The sequence below is a fragment of the Sus scrofa genome, chromosome 14 (assembly GCF_054392235.1).
Source record: "Sus scrofa isolate SSC_HxYL_T2T_F1_AM1 chromosome 14, Sscrofa_HxYL_maternal_Yorkshire_Landrace_v2.0, whole genome shotgun sequence".
NCBI classification, from domain to species: Eukaryota; Metazoa; Chordata; class Mammalia; order Artiodactyla; family Suidae; genus Sus; species Sus scrofa.
The window spans coordinates 133,656,566-133,679,451 of record NC_139396.1 but is presented as its reverse complement, the minus strand read 5'-3'; the positions used below and the strand labels follow the sequence as shown (position 1 = coordinate 133,679,451).

General features: G+C 43.7%; 1 protein-coding gene across 8 annotated transcripts in view; it reads left to right on the top strand.

Moving 5' to 3' along the window:
* Nucleotides 1-22,886, top strand: part of DNMBP (dynamin binding protein) — a 123,733-nt gene that overhangs the window by 86,943 nt on the left and 13,904 nt on the right. For 7 of the 8 annotated variants that reach the window (XM_001929395.8, XM_021072337.2, XM_084995092.1 and 4 more), the window contains 10 exons: nt 6,007-6,200; nt 7,040-7,139; nt 10,792-10,939; nt 11,546-11,563; nt 11,924-12,123; nt 13,786-13,916; nt 14,830-14,934; nt 18,758-18,886; nt 21,013-21,345; nt 21,705-21,884. In XM_001929395.8, coding sequence (XP_001929430.5) covers nt 6,007-6,200; nt 7,040-7,139; nt 10,792-10,939; nt 11,546-11,563; nt 11,924-12,123; nt 13,786-13,916; nt 14,830-14,934; nt 18,758-18,886; nt 21,013-21,345; nt 21,705-21,884 — 1,538 coding nt within the window. Of the gene's footprint in view, nt 1-5,969; nt 6,201-7,039; nt 7,140-10,791; nt 10,940-11,545; nt 11,564-11,923; nt 12,124-13,785; nt 13,917-14,829; nt 14,935-18,757; nt 18,887-21,012; nt 21,346-21,704; nt 21,885-22,886 lie in introns of all 8 variants that reach the window. The other variant, XM_084995096.1, reaches the window with a different exon arrangement.

Here is a 22,886-nt window from a genome sequence, read left to right as displayed (position 1 = left end):
GCTCCCAGGCTAGGGGTCTAATCGGAGCTGTAGCCGCCAGCCTACGTCACAGCCACAATGCGGGATCTGAGCCATGTCTGCAAGCTACACCACAGCTCACAGCAATGCTGGATCCTTAACCCACTGAGCAAGACCAGGGATCGAACCTGCAACTTCATGGTTCCTAGTCAGATTCGTTAACCACTGTGCCACGATGGGAACTCCTGCATAGGGAATTTAAAACAAGACCAGGAGTTCCTGTTGTGGCTCAGCAGAAATGAATCTTGACTAGTATCCATGAGGACGCAGGTTCAATCCCTGACCTCACACAGTGGGTTAAGGATCCGGCATTGCCATGAGCTATGGTGTAGGTCGCAGACACAGCTTGGATACCCCTTGCTGTGGGTGGCTGTGGTGTAGGCTGGCAGCTATAGCTCTGATTCGACCCCTAGCCCAGGAACCTCCATATGCTGCAGGTGTGGGCCTAAAAAGATGAAAGAAGAAAATTTTAAATAAGACCATTGAAAATCAATTTTACATACACTGTAGTTAATTTAGTCATAATTTATTACTCTGATGAAATAAGAGTTAGGCTTGAAATTTTGTCATTCATTCTACCAAAAAAAGTAGTTCAAGAAGGAAATTTTCCAGAGTTATCTTGTGGTGCAGTGGGTTAAGGCTCAGCATTGGTTGTTTCTGCAGGGCCTTGGGTTGTTGCTGTGGTGCAGGTTTGATCTCTGGCCCAGGAACTTACATGTGTCACAGGGCTCAGACAAAAAAAAAAAAACACAAAAAACAAAAACAAAGCCCAAACAGAACTTTTCCAATTATGTCTTTTTACATTGTATTTTGAATAATACCAAATTTTTAGAAAATTGGAATAGTACACAGATCTTTCTTTATTCACATTTGCCAGTATTTAACATTTTGCCATATTTTCGTTTTCATTCTTTCTTTCTACACACACACACACACACACACACACACACGTTTAAAAAGTAATTTTAACACTAGGTTGCATATATCGTGCCTCTTAGTTATAATCAGCAGTGTGTAACATGGTATTTTTACATGACCACGATAGATGTGTCATTTCAGGAGATATTTTTTTAAATTTTGTATAATTTTTAAAGGCTACTTGCTATTCACAATTACAAAAAATATTGGCTGTATTCGCGGTGTTGTACAATACGTCCTCGAGCCTTTTCTTTTTTTTTTTGGTCTTTCGTCCTTTTTAGGGCCGCACCAGCGGCATATGGAGGTTCCCAGGCTAGGGCTCTAATCAGAGCTGTTGCTGCCGGCCTATGCCAGGGCTAAGGCAACGCCAGATCCTTAACCCACTAAGCGAGGCCAGGGATGGAACCCACAACCTCACAGTTCCTAGTCGGATTTGTTAACCACTGAGCCGCGGTAGGAACTCCCCTTGAACCTATCTTATACCCAGTAGTTTGTACTTCCCACTCCCCCCATCCCTGTTGTGCCCCTCCCTGCTCCCACTGGTTTGTTCTCTATATCTGTGAGTCTGCTTTTTTTTCGTTATATTCACTAGCTCGTTGTATTTTTTAGATTTCGCATGTAATGGATATACAGTATTTGTCTTTCTCTGTATGACTTATTTGACTGAGCACAATGCCAAGTCCACCCATGTTGCTGCAAATGACAAAACTTCATCCTTTTTTGTAGCTGAGTAGCTTTGTGTGTGTGTATCATGTCAAAGTAGTGTTTTTAGTTTTTTGGGTTTTTTTCTTTTTTTCGGATATATACTGAAGAGTGAAATTACTGGGTCATATGGTAGTTCTATTTTTAGTTTTTTGAGAGACCTCCATGCTGTTTTCCACAGTGCCTGCACCAGTTTACATTCCCACCAACAGTATTCCAGGTTCCTCCACATCCTTACCCACATTTATTTGTGTTCTTTTTGATGCTAGCGATTCTGACAGGTTGTGGTTTTGATTTGCATTTCCCTCCTGAGTAGTGATAGTGAGCATCTTTTCATGTGCCTCTTGGGTATCTGCGTTTCTTCTTTGGAAAAATGTCTATTCAGTCCTTCTGCCCATTTTTTCAATCGGGGTTTTTTTTGTTTGTTTTTTTTTTTGATGTTGAGTTTTATGAGCTCTTGATGTATGTTGGATTTTAATCCCTCATGGGTCATATCATTTGCAACTATTTTTCCTTTCAGTAGATTGTCTTTTTGTTTTGTCAAGAATTTCCTTTTGCTGGAGTTCATGTCATGACGCAGGGGAAACGAATCCGGCTAGGAACCGTGAGGTTGCGGGTTCGATCCCTGGCCTCGCTCAGTGGGTTAAGGATCTGGCGTTGCCGCGACTCTGGCATGGGCCGGCAGCAACAGCTCTGTTTAGATCCCTAACCTGGGAAACTCCATAAGCTGCTGGTGGGGCCCTAAAAAGACCGAAAAAAAAAAAAAAAAAAAAAAAAGAATTTCCTTTTGCTATGCAAAAGCTTTTGGGTTTAATTAGGTCCCATTTGTTTCTTTTTGCTTTTATTTCCTTTATTTTAGTAGATGGATCCAAAAAAATTGCTGCGATTTATGTCAAATTGCTGCGATTTATGTTCTGCCTTTGTTTTCCTCTAGGTGTCTTATAGTATCCAATCTTACATTTAGATCTTTAGTTCATTTTGAGTTATTTTTGTATATGGTGTTAGAGAATGTTCCAATTTCATTCTTTGATGTGTAGCTATCCATTTCAGGAAATTTTTTTTCTTTCTTTCTTTTTACAGCTGCACCTGCAGCATATGGAAGTACCTGTGCCAGTGGTCCAGTCGGAATTGCAGCTATGGCCTGTGCAGCCATGACAACACCAGAGCCAAGCCACATCTTTGACCTCTGCCACAGCTTGTGGCAATGCCAGATCCTTAACTCACCGAATGAGGCCAAGGATTGAACGCACATCCTCAGGGACACTGTTTCAAGTTGTTAACCTGTACAACCACTCGCATTTCAGAACGTTTTTATTTGGTTTAGTCATATATCTAATATAGAATCTATATTCCAATTTCATCAATTTGTCCTATTAAGGTCCATTGTAGCAATTTTTTTCCCATATCAGGATTCAGTTCAGAATCACACATTGCATGTAACTTATCATCTCTTCAGTTGTCTTTAGTTGGGAATTGTTTTATGACATGATGTTTGGAAGAATACAGATGTCTAGGTTTCCTCAGCTTTCTTTTCGGATTATACATCTTTGACTGGGATGCTGCATAAGAGATACTGTGTTGTTTCCAGACATGACATTTGGATGCCCATGATATCTGTCTGTCACTAATTGGTAGTGTTAATTTTGATTACTAGGTGATGGTATGACCCATTTCTACACTATGTGGTCATTTTTTTATTTTTGTAATTAGTAAATAATTTACGATAACTAGTTCAGAACTACGCAGATATCCTGATCATCATCAAAACCCTACCACCAACACCAGAATCATCCATTGATGGGTTTGTATGTGCCTGAACCAAATTCCTTGGGGGTTTTTTGTTTTGTCCTCTTAGGGCCCCACCCATGGCATCTGGAGGTTCCCAGGCCAGGGGTTGAATTGGAGCTATAGCCACCGGCCTACACCACAGCCACAGCAACGTGAGATCCGAGCTGCGTCTGCAACCTACACTAGTAGCTCACGGCAGCACCGGATCCTTAACCCACTGAGGGAGGCCAGGGATCAGACCTGTGTCCTTGTGGATGCTAATCGGGTTCGTTAACCTCTGAGCCCACAGTGGAAACTCCAAATTTTGTGTTATTTTTCTTTTTTGGCCACACCCGTGGCATATGAAAGCTCCCAGGCCAGGGATTATTATCTGAGCCACAGCTGTGACCTGTGCCACAGTTGTAACAGCACCAGATCTTTAACTCGCTATGCCACAGTGGAAATTCCTCCAGAGTTTATTCTGATAGTGGCAGAATATTGATTTTTCTAATTCCATTGTTTCTTCTATGTTTATTAGCTGACATTCTACCATAAGAAAGAGCTTTCTCTTCTCCCCATTTATTTATGTACTTAGATATTACTGATGTGAGCTCATGGATTCTTGTTTTAGTGGGTTACAATCCATTGCTGTGCTTACAATTTGATGCTCAAATTGTACAGATTGGCCACTAGGAGCCCCTTCAGGCTGGGCTTATGCCCTCTTGACATGCCCTAACATTTTGTCCAGCACATCCTTCCTTTCTGCCATAAGATGTTTCAGGTTCATCTGCATTTTCCTTGCCTTGAAAGGAGAGCATTTCTCCAAAGAACTCTGGTTCCTTTTAGTGGAGAATAGTTTTTAGAAACCAGAATCTGGGTTGCACTTTTTAAACATTGGAATGTTTCCTAAATTCTTGGAGAAGGGACAGTGGGGAAGGTTTGGGGAGACTGCTGTGAAAAATCTGCTGTGAAAGCCTCATTTTCCATAACTAATTTGAACAATTGTGTGTTTGCTTCTTAGAGCTGGGTAAAAATATTCTTGTAATCTTGTAACCTTGCCAGTATGTTTACTTACCAAATTTGTCAATTTTTTTTAAAGTGGATCTTAAGGAATTTGCAATAAACAGCAGAGATTGCTTCACTGTTGAAATTTTCTCAGTTGTTTATTTTAGCATTTAATACTCATTATTTATTTATTCATTTTTTTTTTTGTTTTTTAGGGCCGCAATTGCAGCATATGGAAGTTCCCAGGCTATGGGTTGAGTCAGAGCTAAAGCTGCCAGCCTACGCCACAGCCACAGCAACACCAGATCAAAGCCGCATCTGGGACCTACACCACAGCTCACCACAATGCCAGATCCTTAACCCACTGAGCAAGGCCAGGGATCAAACCCTCATCCTCATGAATATTAGTTGGGTTCTTAACCCGCTGAGCCAGAACAGGAACTCCTTAATATTCATTTGAATAAACAAATGCCATATCATCTTATGTATAAGATAATAATTAAGCCTCCCATCAGATGTATCTCAGTAACAGGTGTTTGTAAAAGCTAATGACAGAGTACAAACTGGTTTTCATTTTCGGATCATGTAGTGTGGTTCTATAGTGGTTTCTTGGGGTTTTTTGGTTTTTTGTTTTGTTTTTTTTTTAGGACTGCATTGTTACCTGTGAGCCACAACAGTAATTCCCTATAGAGGTGTTTTTTTTTAAATTGGAAACACTATTAAAGAGAAGTTCTCGTCATGGCCCAGTGGTAATGAATCCGACTAGTATCCACGAGGATGTGGCTTTGATCCTTGGCCTCGTTCAGTGGGTTAAGGATCTGACATTGCTCTGAGCTCTGGTGTAGGTCGCAGACACAGCTCGGACCTGGCATTGCTGTGGTGTGTGTAAGCCGCCAGCTGTAGCTCCCATTCGACCCCTAGCCTGGGAACTTCCATATGCCTTGGGTATGGCCCTAAAAAGCCAAAAAAAAAAAAAAAAAAAAGGAAAGAAAAGAGAATACTATTAAAGAACTTTATATTTATAGTTCATTTGTATCTCCCAGGACATTTGAAGTAACAAAACTTGTTTGTGAGTCTTCATTAGTGTTTCAGTAGGGAGAATCTAAACAATTTTCACATTCACCCAGATCTCAGATAATTCCTACCTGATTCTTGTCTTCTCCTTAGTTGGCATTGTTATGTTCCCCAGAATATTCTTTTTAATGTACTGTATCAGTGTTGTAAATACCCAGTTTGGTATTTCTGCTGCTAAGATCATGAAATAGGTTTTATACTCAAGTGAAAGAAGTTCTTTATAAGAATAGCACCTCTTTCAGCCTCTCTCCCAAGGAGGTGGTGGACACTAATTTGCCCTCATAAAGTGGGCCAGCTGCTCTTTTTAGGCCAGGTCCTAGAAATGGTATCGCTCCGATGAGAATTCCTCTCTGCAGGGACGGCTTTCTAAGCTTGTCATCTCTTCATGCTTAGAACTGACTTGGGGATCACATTTCCTGATGGGTGACAGATGTGAGACCTTTGGTTCTCAAAGACTGTCTTCTTTTCAACTCAAACTGTTGCAGTTGCCTGCTTTCCCACCAGTTCTCTCTTCCCTGCTAGAAATGACGCTCCTCTCCTCCCAGTCTTCGTCGCCGGTGGCCCCTTCTGGGTCTGTGTCCACTGAAAACCCAGAGCAGAGGATGCTGGAGAAGAGAACCAAGGTGATAGAAGAACTTCTTCAGACAGAAAGAGACTACATTCGGGATCTGGAAATGTGTATTGAGCGGATCATGATACCCCTGCAGCAGGCACAGGTGGGAACTGGAGAGGAGGTTAGCTTTGCTTTCAACATGGTTCTCCATGCCTGAAATGTCAGGATAGGGGAGCTTTCACCCCAAATATTTTTGGGTTTGAAATAAAAGCCATGCCTGGTGCTCTTAATTCAAGAGCCCTGGTATATGTGTGTCATCAACCTAAGCCTTCGTCATCCTGTCGCTTATGAAGTCCATTATTAACTTACTGACTTAAGCTACTGCGATAACTCCTAGGACATTTCTTGTTTCTGTGGCTCCTGAGAACAGTTCCAGTGAGTCTGGGATTGTCACTTTAGTGGCAATAATATAATGAAGCCTGGGACTGGTGGTTTACCTGGCTGTAGCACCTGATGGTACGAGGTTTGTTCCAGATACTCTTACTAATGGGTATATGCTAGGCAGTCCCTTAGATACTGAGATGGGAGGGTTGGGGGGAAGGTTAACAGTATCCAGGGACTTACAGTCTTGTTGCTTGTCACTTGACCACCTGGCCTTGGCTTGGGTCTGGAGCAGTCACTCCCAAGAACTTCTCTAGGAAGTGGGTGGTGCCATCAGATATTGGGTACTGGGTGGAATTTGTATCCTAGGACAATTATAGACCAAAATGGTTCTACAGCCTTTTTACTATGGTTGTAGGGGCAGCGGGAGCAGAGAATAGTTGGGTTAAGGACAAAGGGTGTCACTAAAGATAATGTTAGATGTTCCTGTTTTGGAAACGTCATGAGAGTGAGTGAAGATCCTGAGCAATTTTGGTGTCATCCTTAGAGATGTTTCTAATGTGAATGATGTGCCATTCATTTTATGTCCATGCATGTTCATGTTTTGTTTTCCTTTTTCAGATACCAAACATTGATTTTGAGGGGCTTTTTGGAAATATGCAGATGGTGATTAAGGTCTCGAAGCAATTGTTGGCTGATCTGGAAATCAGCGATGCTGTAGGTATGAGCTCCTGCCATTGTTTCAAAAGCGGGTTGTGTGTGTGTTTTGTTTGTTTTGTTTTGTTTTTTCAACTTCATAGGTAGGAGGCAAGGGAGAAGGGCTTAGCTGGTACTGAGTAGTTTTACTAGAAAAATAAAATCTCAGGTGCTTAGTTCAGAGGTTATTTGGCCCCCTGTTTCTACTTTTACCTACTTCAAGGTGATAAAGGGTGCTTGCAGTAGAAGAAATTTTTGTGTGTGTGTGTCTTTTTGCCTTTTCTAGGGCCGCTCCCATGGCATATGGAGGCTCCCACACTAGGGGTCTTATCGGAGCTGTAGCCGTCAGCTTATGCCAGAGCCATAGCAACGCGGGATCCAAGCCACATCTGCAACCTACACCACAGCTCACAGCAATGCTGGATCCTTAACCCACTGAGCAAGGCCAGGGATCAAACCTGCAACCTCATGGTTCCTAGTCAGATTTGTTAACCACTATGCCACGACAAGAACTCCAGAAGAAGTTTTTATTGTCAAATGGTACGATTTTTTTTGAGACCTTTATTTCAATTATATGTGTATGTATATGGAGTCCTGATTTTTAAATGTATTTATTTACATGGGCCATTGTCAAAAATATTTGAAAAAAACTATTTCTGTTTCTTATAAGCAAAGGAATTGTGTTAGTTATCTATTGCTGGGTAGAAAAACTATATTAAAATTTAGTGTCTTGAAACAAGAAAGCTGTTAGGTCACTGTTGCTGTGGTTTAGGAATCTGGGAGTGGCTTAGCTAGGTGATTCTGGCTCAGGGTCTCTTATGAGGTTGGAGTCAAGCTTTTATCTGGGCTACTGTCATCTGGAGCTCAATTAAGGATCCACTTCCAGGAGTTCCCATCGTGGCACAGCAGAAACGAATCCAACTAGGAACCGTGAGGTTGTGGGTTCAATCCCCGGCCTCGCTCAATGGGTTAAGGATCCAGCATTGCCGTGAGCTGTGGTGTAGCTTGCAGACACAGCTCAGATATGGCGTTGCTGTGGCTCTGGCATAGGCCGACAGCAGCAGCTCTGATTGGATCCCTAGTCTGGGAACCTCTGTGCCGTAGGTGCGGCCCTAAAAAGACAAAAAAAAAAGCGGGGGGGACCCTCTTCCAGGAGTTCCCTTGTGGCACAGCAGGTTAAGGATCCAGTGTTGTTGCAGTAGTGGCTTGAATTGCTGCTGTGGTGCAGGTTCGATCCCTGGCCTAGGGACTTCCACACCTCATGGGCACATGCCCCCCCCCCCCCAAAAAAAAGAGGATCCACTTCCAAAAGCTGACTCAGCTCATCAGGCCTTGGTTTCTTGCCATGTGAGCCTTTTCACCATCCTCATGATGCCACCACATAGCAGCTGGCTTTTTCCAGAGTGAATGATCTAAGACAGGAAGCTCCCAATGGGTCTTCTCTAACCTGATCTTGGATGTGACACACCATCACTTCTGCCACATTCTGGTGATCATACAGACCAGCCATGGTACCTCATGGGAGGGGACATCCTATCACTTTGCTATTTTATTGGAATCATAGTGATATGATATTGCCACAGTTCTAGCCATCCCACTGTACACATGATAGCATCCAACAGAAGGGAAAAGTGACCCTGTGTCGTTGAAGAGTAAGCAGACCTGGGTGTTCCCCTTGTGGCTCAATGGAAATGAATCCAGCTAGTATCCATGAGGATGCAGGTTCGATCCCTGGCCTCGATCAGCGAGTTAAGGATCCAGTGTTGCCTTGAGCTGTGGTGCAGATTGCAGATGCGGCTCAGATCCCAAGTTGCTGTGGCTGTGGCGTAAGGCAACACCTGTAGCTCCGATTCAAACTAGCTCCTAGCCTGGGAATTCCATGTGCCGCAGGCACAGCCCTAAAAAGACAAAAAACTAATAAATAAATAAAAAGGGTTACAGGGGAAGCAGTAAGTAGGGTCATATTTTGAGGGAGGAGCCCGAGGATGAGAAGATGTTGTCTTTTGGGGAGTAGTACGGCTGAAGAAGGAAGGACCAGGTACACTGAGAGAGGGAAGAAGAGCAAGAGGAAGAGAAATTTTTACAAGTCAGGGGATCAGCACATTCAGGCAGCTGCTCTAAATGAACTTGCTCTGGAGAAGTTTGTTTAGGAACTGTTCCTGTGCCCAACTGGCATAGATCTGGGGGGTCTGTGGGTAGATTTCAAGGAGTCCACCAATTTGGATAGAAATTTATTTTCACTAATTTCTAACTGCAACTTTGCATTTTATTTTATTTTTTCCATGATAAAATGTCAGTTTTATTTATTTATTTTTTTGTTATTGTTGGTTTTTTTTTTTGTCTTTTTGCCATTTCTTGGGCCGCTCCCGCGGCATAAGGAGGTTCCCAGGCTAGGGGTCTAATCAGAGCTGTAGCTGCCAGCCTACACCAGGGCCACAGCAACAAGGGATCCGAGCCGCGTCTGCGACCTACACCACAGCTCACGGCAACACCGGATCGTTAACCCACTGAGCAAGGGCAGAGACCGAACCCGCAACCTCATGGTTCCTAGTCGGATTCGTTAACCACTGCGCCACGACGGGCACTTCTATTTACTTTTTATTAATGATTTTTGGTTTTCCCCTTATAGCTGGTTTACAGTGTTCTGTCAGTTTTCTGCTGTACAGCAAGGTGACCCAGTCACATTCTTTTCTCACATTATCCTTCATCATAAGTGACTAGATATAGTTCCCAGGGCTATACAGCAGGATCTCATTGCTTATAACTTTGCATTTATTTAAGGAAAGAATATAGGGAACAAACCACACAGTATTAGCAGTACCTGTGACTTTGTCCCCAGCTGAAGTCACATGTTCATCACATTAGGTGTTTGCAAATACCTCAAAATTTCAGTAACAACCCATGTTACCAGTTTCTTGTCACTCATCATACCTTTAAATTACAGAGATTATTAGATTTATTGCTATGTTTTGCTACTCAGTGCTTCAATGAAAAAACTACATGTTTTTATCACAAATATAGTTTTTTTATATAGAGATACTTTATTTTTTTGGCCACGCTCACAGCATGTGGAAGTTCCCAAGCCAAGGACTGAACCCGTGCCACAGCAGCAACCCCAGCCACAGCAGTGACAATGCCAGAGCCTCAACGCACTGAGCCACCAGGAACTCCTGTATTATTATAGCTATGTTAATATAATAAACTTGACCTCTAGCCTTTGTATTTAATTTATGCGCAAAGGAAAGGTTGGAAGCTGCTGCTGTAGAAGGATCTCTTCATCCCTGTGGAGGTTTACCTGGGGCTTAGAAAGTTGAGGGTCTTTACAGGTTCTGATCACATACCTATTTGGAGAGTACTTGCAAATGCCTTATTCTACATGACTGAAAAAGGGTTGGAGGCTATTTCAGGGACTGACTGTGTGTGTGTGTGTGTGTGTGTGTGTGTGTGTGTGTGTGTGTTGTGAAAAATAAATACATGGATGACATGGTTCTTTTAAATTTTGCTTTAAGTAGAATTTTAAGCTGTTACATGAAAATTTCTTATTAATTTGATAGCTGGTCTTACTATAATTTCTTGTAATAGGATTATCTGGCATTAAAATTTGGTTATATACCTTACATTTAGGATGCTGAGAAGAAAGTTACTAGAAACACTGTATGTTTGTGTATATTTCAAAGGACCCGTGTTTCTTGATCACCGGGATGAGCTTGAAGGAACATACAAGGTTTACTGCCAGAATCATGACGAGGCCATCTCACTGCTCGAAATCTATGAGAAGGATGAGAAGATCCAGAAGCATCTTCAGGACTTCTTGGCAGATCTTAAGTAGGAGTTTTGAGCACTTCACTTCCATCATAGCTCTTTAGTTGGGCCTTTTGGAAGTCATTCTCGTGTATCTGTCTAGACTTCTCATGACGTCTATGAATCTACCTTACTTTAAAACTAAGTCATATGTTATCGTAGGTCCTGTTAAGCGACTTACCCATTTCCCATTCTATGTCATGGAAATCTTAAGTAGTTTTCTGCTTATGGTTTTATACATTTAATCACTTCTGTCTACATATAACAAAGGATTACATTAGAATTTCCAGGTAAGAAGCTGCCGGGAAGATAGTTTGGTCCAAATAAACAAGAGGAAATATTAAGACCAAATTCATTTATTCTTGAGAATCTCCTGTCTTAGAGAGGCAGGTTGTAAGCATATAGTATATACCTAAGTACGTCAAAGTGAAATTAGGAGCTAATTTTTTTTTTAATAGATTACATAGGCCACCAAAGACATTCACAATTTCCCTTTTATCCCATGTGTTTTTTGAACTAATGTCCAACTAGGCATTAGCTGGACTAACATGTTCTGAGAGGAATGTGAAAATCAGCATCAGCATTTTCTCTAATCAACTGTCTCTTCTTTTTCATGCTCACTGCCCTTAGGAGCCTGTATAACGAATGGTGAGTTCTTGCTACTTGATGCATAAGCTCATTTCTTTATTTTTCTTCTTTTATAGATAGAAATCTACAAGTAGACCTGCCTTGCTGTGTTTTCCTCTGTATCACTTAGCGTCAAATGACATTTCATATAATATGTGTTTATTGCCTATCTCTTTCCACCAGGGCAGGGACTCTTTTGGGTCACTACTAAATCCTCAGCACCTAGAACCGTGTCTGATATTTCTTAGATGCCTAGTAAATATGAATGAATGAAGTTGGGAAGTAGGGTGAAAGACAGATCTGTATTAGGAATAACAGCTGCTACCTATAGGCCCTGTGTTACTGACAGTTGACTAAACTCTGTTTTTCCCTCTCTTGTAGGGGATGCACAAATTATATTAACCTGGGCTCCTTCCTCATCAAACCTGTGCAGAGAGTAATGCGTTACCCACTGCTGCTGATGGAATTGCTGAATGCCACCCCGGAATCCCACCCAGACAAAGTGCCTTTAACCAACGCAGTCCTTGCAGTCAAGGAAATCAACATGAACATTAATGAATATAAACGTCGAAAGGACCTGGGTAAGAATAGCATACTTGCTGAGAAGGAGGTATGCCCTTGAAAATGTTTCTCCTCAAAGAATTAATTACTGCACTAGAGATGGACAAGGCAGATGGTAGGTAACAGGGCTGTGATGAAGAAATGGTAATAAAATTTGGGGAAAATGTGATACAAAAGAAAAAAAAGCAGCGACAATAATAAAAGCACAACCATGAATACTGGAAATAAGGCGCCTGTGATAAACCTTGTAGCAACAAGAATCTTTCCCAAGAGAGATGAGGATGGGTTAGAGAATGGCTTAGCAGAGGGGTTCCTCCAAGCATGGCGGATTGCCTTCTCCATTCATTGAAGGCAACCCGTTTCAATCCTTGCTTTTGTTTGTTTGCTGTGCATGTCTGATTGGTTATTTTACTGCTTCCACTTAAGTTAGGACTTTTTTTGCCCCTGTCTCTGGTCCCATTAGTCCTGCCTCTCTGCTCTGAACCCCTCCCTCTCCCCCCTGCCCCCCACCCCCAACACTGTGTAGTCAGTTGCCAAACTACCCACTCGTTCTTTATAATATAGAACAAACCGAACCATTTCTTTTTCTTCCTCTCTTTCTTTTTTTTTTTTTTTTTGGTCTATTTTTAGGACTGCACCTGTGGCATATGGAAGTTTCCAGGCTAGGGATCGAATCGGAGCTGTAGCCGCTGACCTACACCACAGCCAAAGCAATGCCAGATCCAAGCCACATCTGTGACCTACATCACAGCTCATGGCAGCGCCAGATCCTTAACCCACTAAGTGAGGCCAGGGATCAAACCTGCATCCTCTAGGTGGGTTCTTAACCCCCTAAGCCACAACGGGAATTCCTGAACCATTTCTTTTCTCTCATCCATTCTCTTGTCAAAGTTTTGATTTTGAATGTTCAATGAATATAGCGCGTCACCATGCTAAATTGATTTATCATTCGTATCCTCAAAGAATCGTTCATATAGTATAACCTCTTTGTCTCTCCACTTTTCTCCACACTTTATCTAAAAATCATTTTCTCTTCCTCCTGCTTCAACCATGTCACCCATGTCTATATGTTAAATCTCTCGGGCCATCTAGCTCTTGTCTTGGTTCCAGTCTTCTCATACAATGTCATCTCTGTCTCTTCCAACAATGAAGTGTGCCTTTTCGCCCTCACTACCATTCTGCTGTTACCTGCAGACTTTTCTGCAGACCGGGCCTGATGCATGACACATAAGTTAATCAAATAACTCCTGTGCAGTTTCACTGTGTGAGGTGATTGGGTATAAATATCTCATTTGTACGTGAGACCATTTAAGGTGGTCTTATAGGGCAGGTACTATTACTTGCTACATTTTATTGGAGAGGAAAGTGAGGCTCAGTGAAGTAAGTGACTTATTTACTTCACTTACTTTGATGAAATAACAGACCCCGGCTTTGAGGTGAGAGGTTTCCTTGACTCGAGATCTTAGGCTTTTTTCCTTCCACCATCCGTGTTTCTCTCCTCTCCAGCCTGGGCACAGTCACTGCTGTTCTCCGGGAATCCCAGCTGACCATGAATGGTGATTGGGATTAATATTTTGTTGACTCAGTTATAAGCTCATTGAAAACAAGCACTGGCTCTAGTTGGTTTGTATCTGTGCTCAGAAGAGGGCTTTCCTGACTCATCCATTTGACTCACTCCCCAGTCCTCAAGTACCGAAAGGGTGATGAAGATAGTCTCATGGAGAAAATTTCCAAGCTGAACATCCACTCCATCATCAAGAAGTCCAATCGGGTTAGCAGCCATCTGAAGCACCTCACTGGCTTTGCCCCACAGGTGAGGTTCCCGGGCTTGAGGGTCTGGCATGCCTTTGGCTGCTTTTCAGGACTCCACGGAGTAGCTTGTGTGGTGTGAATTGGCGAGATTGCCCTCTTGGCACCACCCCCACCCCCACCCCCACCCCCCGGTGTTTGCCAGCCAGTGGATACAGGGCTCTGCAGCTACTGTTTATTTAAATCCACCCACACAAACCTCCATCCGAGCCTTGGTGAGCTGCTTACCCTGTGCACAGAGGCAAATTCGGAGGCCATGTCGGTCACTGCGTAATAATTACTGTGGTCTTAGACGCCCCTAAGGAGCTTATCATCTGTTTGGGGAGACGAAATTAAAATTGTAGACCTGTTAAGCCAGAAGGGATTGAAGAGATCACCTGCTTCAATACCATGTGTCACACACGAGGAAATCTAAAGTCTTAGGCTGGAGTGATTTGAAAAGGTTTATCAACAGTGCTGAGAGTAGATCCCAAGTCTCCAGACTTTTGTTCACTAAACCTTGTGTATGTGATACAATCAGTGGAAAATACCAGGTAGAAAAGTCAGTCACTAAGCTTTGCAGCTTGTTCTCTTCAGGCTGTGGTATTTAAGCAAACGAGAGCGCCGTGCGACTGGGCTTCGTGTTGGCAAGAGGTTTAATCCGAGACTTAAAGGAGGGGGCAGGTTGGACGTAGAGAGAAGGGAGGGCAAGCCAGGCAGGGCAACACGGGTGAAAAGAGCAGTCTGATGGGCAGAGGGCTTCCATCAGGAGCAGAGGGGGTCGGGTGGAGCCAGGAGGACCTGTGGGAGGCGTATACATCCAGTTGTGTGTGATTCAAAGGCGTAAAAGTTAAAAGACATTTTTAAGAAAGATGCTTTTGCCAATAAGATCAAAGGAGAGTCCAGATTTGCTAATAGCACTTGTTGATTTTGAACAGATTAAAGATGAAGTGTTTGAAGAAACCGAAAAGAACTTCCGAATGCAAGAAAGATTGATCAAATCTTTTATCCGAGACCTGTCTCTCTACCTCCAGCATATTCGGGTGAGTGAAGACATTGCTCTCGTTAGAATCACATGTGGCGCAATTCTGTCCTCTCTCCTGTCATCCAGGCATTGCTTAATGAATGTGGAATAACCTGAACCCAGATGACCATTATACCGTGACATACTTTGTTTGGCGATGCCTACAGGTTATTTAGAAGTTGAACGATGTTCAGAAGATCAGCCCTGTTGTGTTCATCGTAAAGGGACATAGCTCTTTCCTGCCTCTCTTTCACTCTTCATCACCCTTTTCCCCCTATATCCAGGTATATAAGAAGCACTTGTTCATTTGGTCAAAATTATTTTGAAAATCAAATCATAAGAGATTGGTTTAGAGTGCCTGCTGTGGCGCAGTGGTTAATGATCTGGCTTGCCTCTGTGGTTTCGCCAGTTCATTTTCCAGCCTGGCGCAGTGGGTTCAGGATCCAGCGTTGCCACACCTGACGCATAGGTCACAGATGTGGCTTGGATTCAGTCCCTGGCCCAGGAACTTCGATATGCTGAAGGTGCGGCCATTTAAAAAAAAAGAAAGAAAAAGAGAATGGTTCTTCTGAAGGTGTGCTTCCTATTAATAATAATATTCATTTTCAACTTCTGTAGTTGCTATACGTAAGGTCTCTAAAGTTGTTAGAGCAGGGAGTTCCCATCATGGCGCCGCAGAAACAATCCGACTAGGAACCATGAGGTTGCAGTTCAATCCCTGGCCTTGCTCAGTGGGTTAAGGATCTGGCGTTGCCATGAGCTATGGTGTAAGTCGCAGACGTGGCTTGGATCTGGCGTGGCTGTGGCTGTGGCATAGGCTGGCAGCTGTAGCTCCATTTGGATCCCTAACATGGGCACCTCCATATGCCATGGGTGTGGCCCTAAAAATCAAAAATAAATAAATAAATACATACATAAATAAAAAGTTGTTAGAGCCAAGGATAGGTGTGGAGAGTTGGAAGAACTAGGAGATCAGGTGAGCCCAGGTCTTTCTTGCCTCCGGCCCTGCTTGCTTCAGGAAGTCAGAACCAGGACTAGAATCCTTTCTCTTCATATCTGTAATTTCTCTTGGATTTAGTAGAATAGTGTCTGTATAAGTATACCGTATACCCCTGTCCCTCGCATAAGAAAATCTCTTGCTATGAAACAGTTTTCTTTAAAAGAGATCCTTTGCTTTTTAAAAAATCATTTATTGTTATTGTTCAGCTAAGTAAAATGGTACAAAACTCAAAAGGTACCAAAGGGATAAGTAAGTAAAAATAATGTCTCCTCCCCATGTCTCCGAGTCACCTATAGAGACAGACATCAGATTCTTCTATCCGAGATGTGTGTGTGAGAGCATGAGAGAAATTGAGAGAGAGAGAGATGGGGAGGGATCAGGGAGATGCTGTTGAGCACCTTGGGTTTGCATTTTGTGGAGGGCATTCCAGACCTGCACACACAGAGCTGCCTTGTTGTTGTTGTTTTTTTTTACAACTGCATAGTATTTAATTGTTGCAGATGTGCCAAAACATATTTAACTAGTCCCCTATTGATGGACATTTAAGTTGTTTGTAGTTGCAAAAAAAAAAATAGAAACATTGGCATAAGATATATCCTTGCACGTCCGTCATTTTTCTGATCTACCTGAGTATATCTAAAGGCCAGAGTACTAGATTTTCTGAGCCAAATCATAAGATGGTGTAAATTTCATAGGTATCAAACCAGCGAAAACTCCCCACCAGTGATGGATGAAGTGGTTTCCCAATCCCTTGTAACATAACAGTGTTATCAGAATCAAAATGTCTTATCTTTGCATGCAAGATAGGTAAAAAACACTATATTTCAATATAGTGGGGGTTTTTTATTTTTTGTTTTTTTGGTTTTTTTCTCTTTTCAGGGCCACACCTGCAGCACATGGAAGTTTCTGGGCTAGGGGTCAAATTGGAGCTACAGCTGCTGGCCTACACCACAGCCACAGCAATGTGAGATTCAAGCCATGTCTGTGACTAAACTACAGCTCACAGCCATGTCAGATCCCCGACCCACTTAGCGAGGCCAGGGATTGAACCCGCATCCTCGTGGATACTAGTCGGATTCATTTCCACTGAGCCACAACGGGATTCCCCTCAATATAGTTTAAATGCACATTTCTTATATTATGAAGTCGAGGATATTTTTGTATGTTTAAGTCATATTTCTTTGTGATTTGCTTGTATTTGGAGGTACTTATTTACCGATTTGTTCTTTTTCTTATATACTTGTAGTACCTTTGTATATGTTGGAGAAAATAACCCTTTATCTGAGGTGATGATTTACAAATATCTCCCTGCCCAGGTTGTTGACTTTGGAGTTGGCTTAAAATATTTTCTCCGTGTAGTCTAACTAAATTTTTATAGTTTCTTAATTCTGTGTCATACTTTAAAAGGTCTTTTTTTTTTTTTTTTTAATGAAATTGTTTATTTATTTATTTATTGCCTTTTTGCCTTTTCTAGGGCCGATCCCGCGGCATATGGAGGTTCCCAGGCTAGGGGTGTAACCAGAGCTGTAGCCACTGGCCTACACCACAAGCCACAGCCCAGCTGCGTCTGCGACCTATACCACAGCTCACGGCAACGCTGGATCCTTAACCCACTGAGCGAGGCCAGGGATCAAACCTGCAACCCCATGGTTCCTGGTCGGATTCGTTAACCACTGAGCCACGATGAGAACTCCTAAAAGGTCTTTTTCCCAGAGTTCCCTGGTGGCGTAGCAATTAAGGATCTGGTATTGCTACTGCTGTGGCACAGGTTCAATCCCTGGCCTGGGGAGCTCACAGGCATGGCCAAAAAGAAAAAAAAAAAAATAGGTCTTATCCATTCCAGAATAATTTTTTAAAGATTGATGTGTTTTAGTGCTTTTATCATTTTGTGAATATTGAAGTCATCGATCTAGCTGGAATTCACTGTAATATATGTGGTTTGAGGTGGCAATCCAACTTTTTATTTTTTATCTAGGTACCTAATAATCATCATCATTTATTGAGTAATCTGCACTGATTTGAAGTGCTTCTTGTATTTCTTTTATTTATTTTTTATTTACTTATTTATTTTATTATAGTTGATTTACAGTGTTGTGCCAATATCTGCTGTACAGCAAAGTGACTCAGGCATACATTCCCTTTCTTACATTATCTTCCATCATGGTCTCTTCTAAGAGACTGGATATAGTTCCCTCTTCCTACATTTCTTTCAAATAGCAAACTCCCTTCATATTTTAAAAATGTGAGGAGTTCCTGTTGTGTCTCAGTGGTAAGGAACCCAACCCAACTAGTATCCATGAGGTTGCAGGTTCGATCACTGGTCTCCCTCAGTGGATTGGGGATCTGGCGTTCCCGTGAGCTGCAGTATAGGTTACAGACGAGGCTTGGATCCCACGTTGCTATAGCTGTAGTATAGGCCGGCAGCTGTAGCTCCAATTTAAGCCCTAGCCTGGGAACTTGCATATGCCCCAAGTGTGGCCCTAAAAAGCAAAAAAAAAAAAAAAAGTGAAAATTAGAGCTTAAGACTTTTGAAGAGCACCTTGGCCTAAAGTGAGAGATTTGACAACTACCAACTACGGTTCCCTTGCCTTAGGACTTCACCCTGCAGTTTCCTCTAGTTTTGATATCTCCCTCTTGACTGTTTTCTCCACGTTTTCTAAATGTGTCTCAGGTACACACCTGAGCCCCAACTCTTAACAGACTTGTCTCTAGCAGTGGGTGACAGCCCTTGGACGGCAGGTCCGTTCACTTCTGACTGCTAACTGCCGTCTAGGATGAATGATGGAGGCTAGGAAACTCTGTCTGGACTTACCACACTGTGTTTGTTGATAACTGGCTGTAGGAATCAGCATGTGTGAAGGTGGTGGCCGCCGTGAGCATGTGGGACGTGTGCATGGAGAAGGGACACAAAGACCTGGAACAGTTCGAGAAGGTGCATCGCTACATCAGTGACCAGCTCTTCACACATTTTGTAAGTGACTCTTTCTTCAGCCCGCTTTGCACAGGTTGGCCCTCTTCCTGGGGTTCTCTCTAACAGCCAGCGCAGGGCAAAGTCAACTCCGTGAAGACCAGGACTGCTAGTGTCCTCTAGCTTAGTTCCTTTCAAGATTTTATATTCTGGAGTTTCCCTCGTGGCTCAGTGGTTAATGAATCCAACTAGGAATCATGAGGTTGTGGGTTCGATCCCTGGCCTTGCTCAGTGGGTTAAGGATCCTGCCTTACCATGGGCTGTGGTGTAGGTTGCAGATGTGGCTCGGATCCCGAGTTGCTGTGGCTATGGCGTAGGCTGGCAGCTGTAGCTCTGATTGGACCCCTAACCTGGGAACCTCCATATGCCGCAGGTGCGGCCCTAGAAAAGACAAAAAAAGAAATGAATTTCAATCAGTTTAAAGGACAGGTAGGACCTATATGTATGCAGGTAGAGTTTTATAGTTTGTGATCAGCCCAGTTTCAGGGGACAAAGGAAGAACAGGATATTTGATCTGGCCTCACTATTTTTTTTTTTTTTTTTTTTTTTTTTTGTCTTTTGTCTTTTTGTCTGTTGTTGTTGTTGATGTTGTTGTTGCTGTTGTTGCTATTTCTTGGGCCGCTCCCGCGGCATATGGAGGTTCCCAGGCTAGGGGTTGAATCGGAGCTGTAGCCACCGGCCTACGCCAGAGCCACAGCAACGCGGGATCCGAGCCGCGTCTGCAACCTACACAGCTCACGGCAACGCCGGATCGTTAACCCACTGAGCAAGGGCAGGGACCGAACCGGCAACCTCATGGTTCCTAGTCGGATTCGTTAACCACTGCGCCACGACGGGAACTCCGGCCTCACTATTGATAACTGATCAAAAGATGACAACTAAAGGACTAATAACTTAAAAAGGAATATTTGGGGATAGATAAGAGGTTAAATTGATCCTTGAGATGGCACAATATAAAGAAAGTACTACAGGCCAAATTGCTTGAGAAATTCTAAATGGATGTATATGGAATTGTTTGATCTCAAATAAAAATAGCTGGGATTTGATAGTTTCCTGGAGATCTCTGCATGGCTTGAGGCTGAAGAAAACATGCACATTTGGGGAACTTGCAGGTGTTCTAATAGTAGCACCTTATTAAAAATAATTTACTAAGGAGTTCCTGTCATCGTGCAGTGGAAACGAATCTGATGAGGAACTGTGAGGTGGTGGGTTCGACTCCTGGCCTCGATTAGTGGGTTAAGGATCCAGCATTGCCTCGAGCTGTGGCGTAGGTCGCAGACTCGGCTCAGATCCTGCATTGCTGTGGCTGTGGTGTAGGCCAGCAGCTACAACTCCGATTCAACCCCTAGCCTGGGAACCTCCGTATGCCGCAGGTACGGCCCTGAAAGGAAAAAAAAAAAATTTACTAAGTACCTATTTAAGTTCTTTATGTGTCACTACTGTACCCTCAATGTCTATCCTTCTAGGAAGAAGAGAAAAATCCTTTGAAAAGTGTGAATACAGATATCATTAGTAGTTATGATTAGAAGAGGTATGATGGCAGTTCCCGCCATGGTGTAATGGGTTAAGAATTTGACTGCAGCAGCTCAGGTTGCTGCAGAGGAGTAGGTTAAAGGATAGAGCGTTGCCGCACAGTTTGTAGCTGTGGCTTGGATTCAGTCCTCAGCCACATTCTGTATGCCATGAGTTCGGCCATAAAATAAAAGAAGAGGTATGATGGGTGAAGGTTTCTCACCCATTATGTAACAACTGAATCTCAAGTTAAATTCAAGCAAGTTATATTGAGTGTGTGTGTGTGTGTGTGTGTGTGTGTGTGTGTAGGCAGGCAGTGCAGATAAGAATTGATACCAAATGGTCATGTCTGGTTATAATGCAAATATCATGGTAATGTATGTGCTTTAGCATTTGTTATCCACTATGCATATGTATCTTTGGTGTGTGCAGATTGCTGGGCGAGAAGCTTTATGGAACATGTGTTTACGTAGGCAGAGCCTGTGGGATCTGCAGGGGTTTAGCTTGAGCACTAGGAGCAAAGCGGGTGGCACAGCACATAACAAAATGCACTGGAAGAGTGTTTGGTGAATGACAAATACAGGACACTGAGCACGGTGCCTTTCTCATCCCCGCAGAAGGAGAGGACAGAGCGGCTGGTCATCTCTCCCCTGAATCAGTTACTGAGCATGTTCACAGGGCCCCACAAGCTGGTGCAGAAACGCTTTGACAAGCTTCTGGACTTCTATAACTGCACAGAACGGGCAGAGAAGCTGAAGGACAAGAAGACTCTGGAGGAGCTGCAGTCGGCCCGGAACAACTACGAGGCCCTGAACGCCCAGCTGCTGGACGAGCTGCCGAAGTTCCACCAGTACGCACAGGGCCTCTTCAGCAACTGTGTGCACGGCTATGCCGAGGCCCACTGCGACTTCGTGCGCCAGGCGCTGGAGCAGCTGAAGCCGCTGCTCTCGGTGAGCCCCCGCCTTCCCCAGGGGGGATGTCATCCCCGAAGTTCTCCCGAAGTTTTTCTGGGCACGCACAGCGGGGTTGTCAGAGACGTTATTAAACTAGGTCGATTAACCGTGTCAGAATTCTTGGTCCCTTCATGGTGCTGCGGAACCTGTGGCCTTTAAATGGCTCTTTTCCACCCTGAGTGATTGCAGAGAGCCACCAGCTTGACCTGCGGGCCCTGAGCTGCGGTGTTGGTGGCTCTCTGAGCCACTGCAGCTGGGCTCGAGGAGGTTTCCTGAGACCGCGGAAATGAGTTCTGGGATCATTCACACATGTTCTTTTTCCTCCGTCTCTTCTCTTCCCTGTGTGTGGACTCCAGTTGCTCAAAGTCACCGGCAGGGAGGGGAACCTGATTGCCGTCTTCCACGAGGAGCACAGCAGGGTCCTGCAGCAGCTCCAGGTTTTCACCTTCTTCCCAGAGTCCCTTCCTGCCACCAAGAGGCCGTTTGAGAGGAAAACCACAGACCGCCAGTCCACCCGAAAACCGCTCCTGGGCCTGGTGAGTGGAACCGGAGAGGCTTGTGTGGCCTACTGGTGAAGGTGTGAACGTGTGAGCCGAGGTCCAGATCCCACGACTGACACTGGTTCACTCTGTCCTTGAGCAGGTGCCTTGGTTTCCTCATTGCTAAAACACAGATAATTCAGGTAGTTAGTGTAGAAACAGGGGCTTCGATATATTCACTGATTAATGTCCATGGTTCAAGATTTGTAAAAACTAATCCAGACAAACAGGCCTTGCTTGTTGGAAGATTAACTATTGAAAGTACATTTGTTTTACGTCACGGTGGGAATTAACCCCTGACCCATACATTTGACTGTTAGCAAAAGAATGTAAAGAGTGGTGACTCTTGGAGGAGTTCCCGTCCGTGGCTCAGTGGTTAACGAATCTGACTAGGAACCATGAGGTGGCGGGTTCGATCCCTGGCCTTGCGCAGTGGGTTAAGGATCCGGCGTTGCTGTGAGTTGTGTAGGTTGCAGACACGGCTTGGGTCCCGTGTTGCTGTGGCTGTGGTGTAGACCAGCGGCTACAGCTCCAGTTCGACCCCTAGCCTGGGAACCTCCATATGCCATGGGAGGGGCCCAGGAAAATGGCAAAAAGACAAAAATAAACTAAAGAGTAGCAACTCTTAAGTCTAGGGGAAAAAAGACCAAAAGGACCATAAAACTTACAGAGCATCCCTGACTCTAAAGTCCCTATTGGACAAGGCCCGATACAGGTAAACCAGCAAGGCCAGTGGGAAGAGGAACTGGTATCTGGACCCCACGTTGGTACTCGTGTCTTTAAGAGATAAAAACCTCCATAGAACAATAGAAAGGGGGACTCTTCCTCCCCCTCCCAGTGTCTGTGCTGGGGGCTATTTGCTTTCCTGTAATAAAGACTTTTTCGGAGTTCCTATTGTGGCTCATTGGTTAACCAATCCGACTAGTATCCATGATAACTCGGGTTCGATTCCTGGCCTTGCTCAGTGGGTTAAAGATCCGGTGTTGCCGTGAGCTGTGG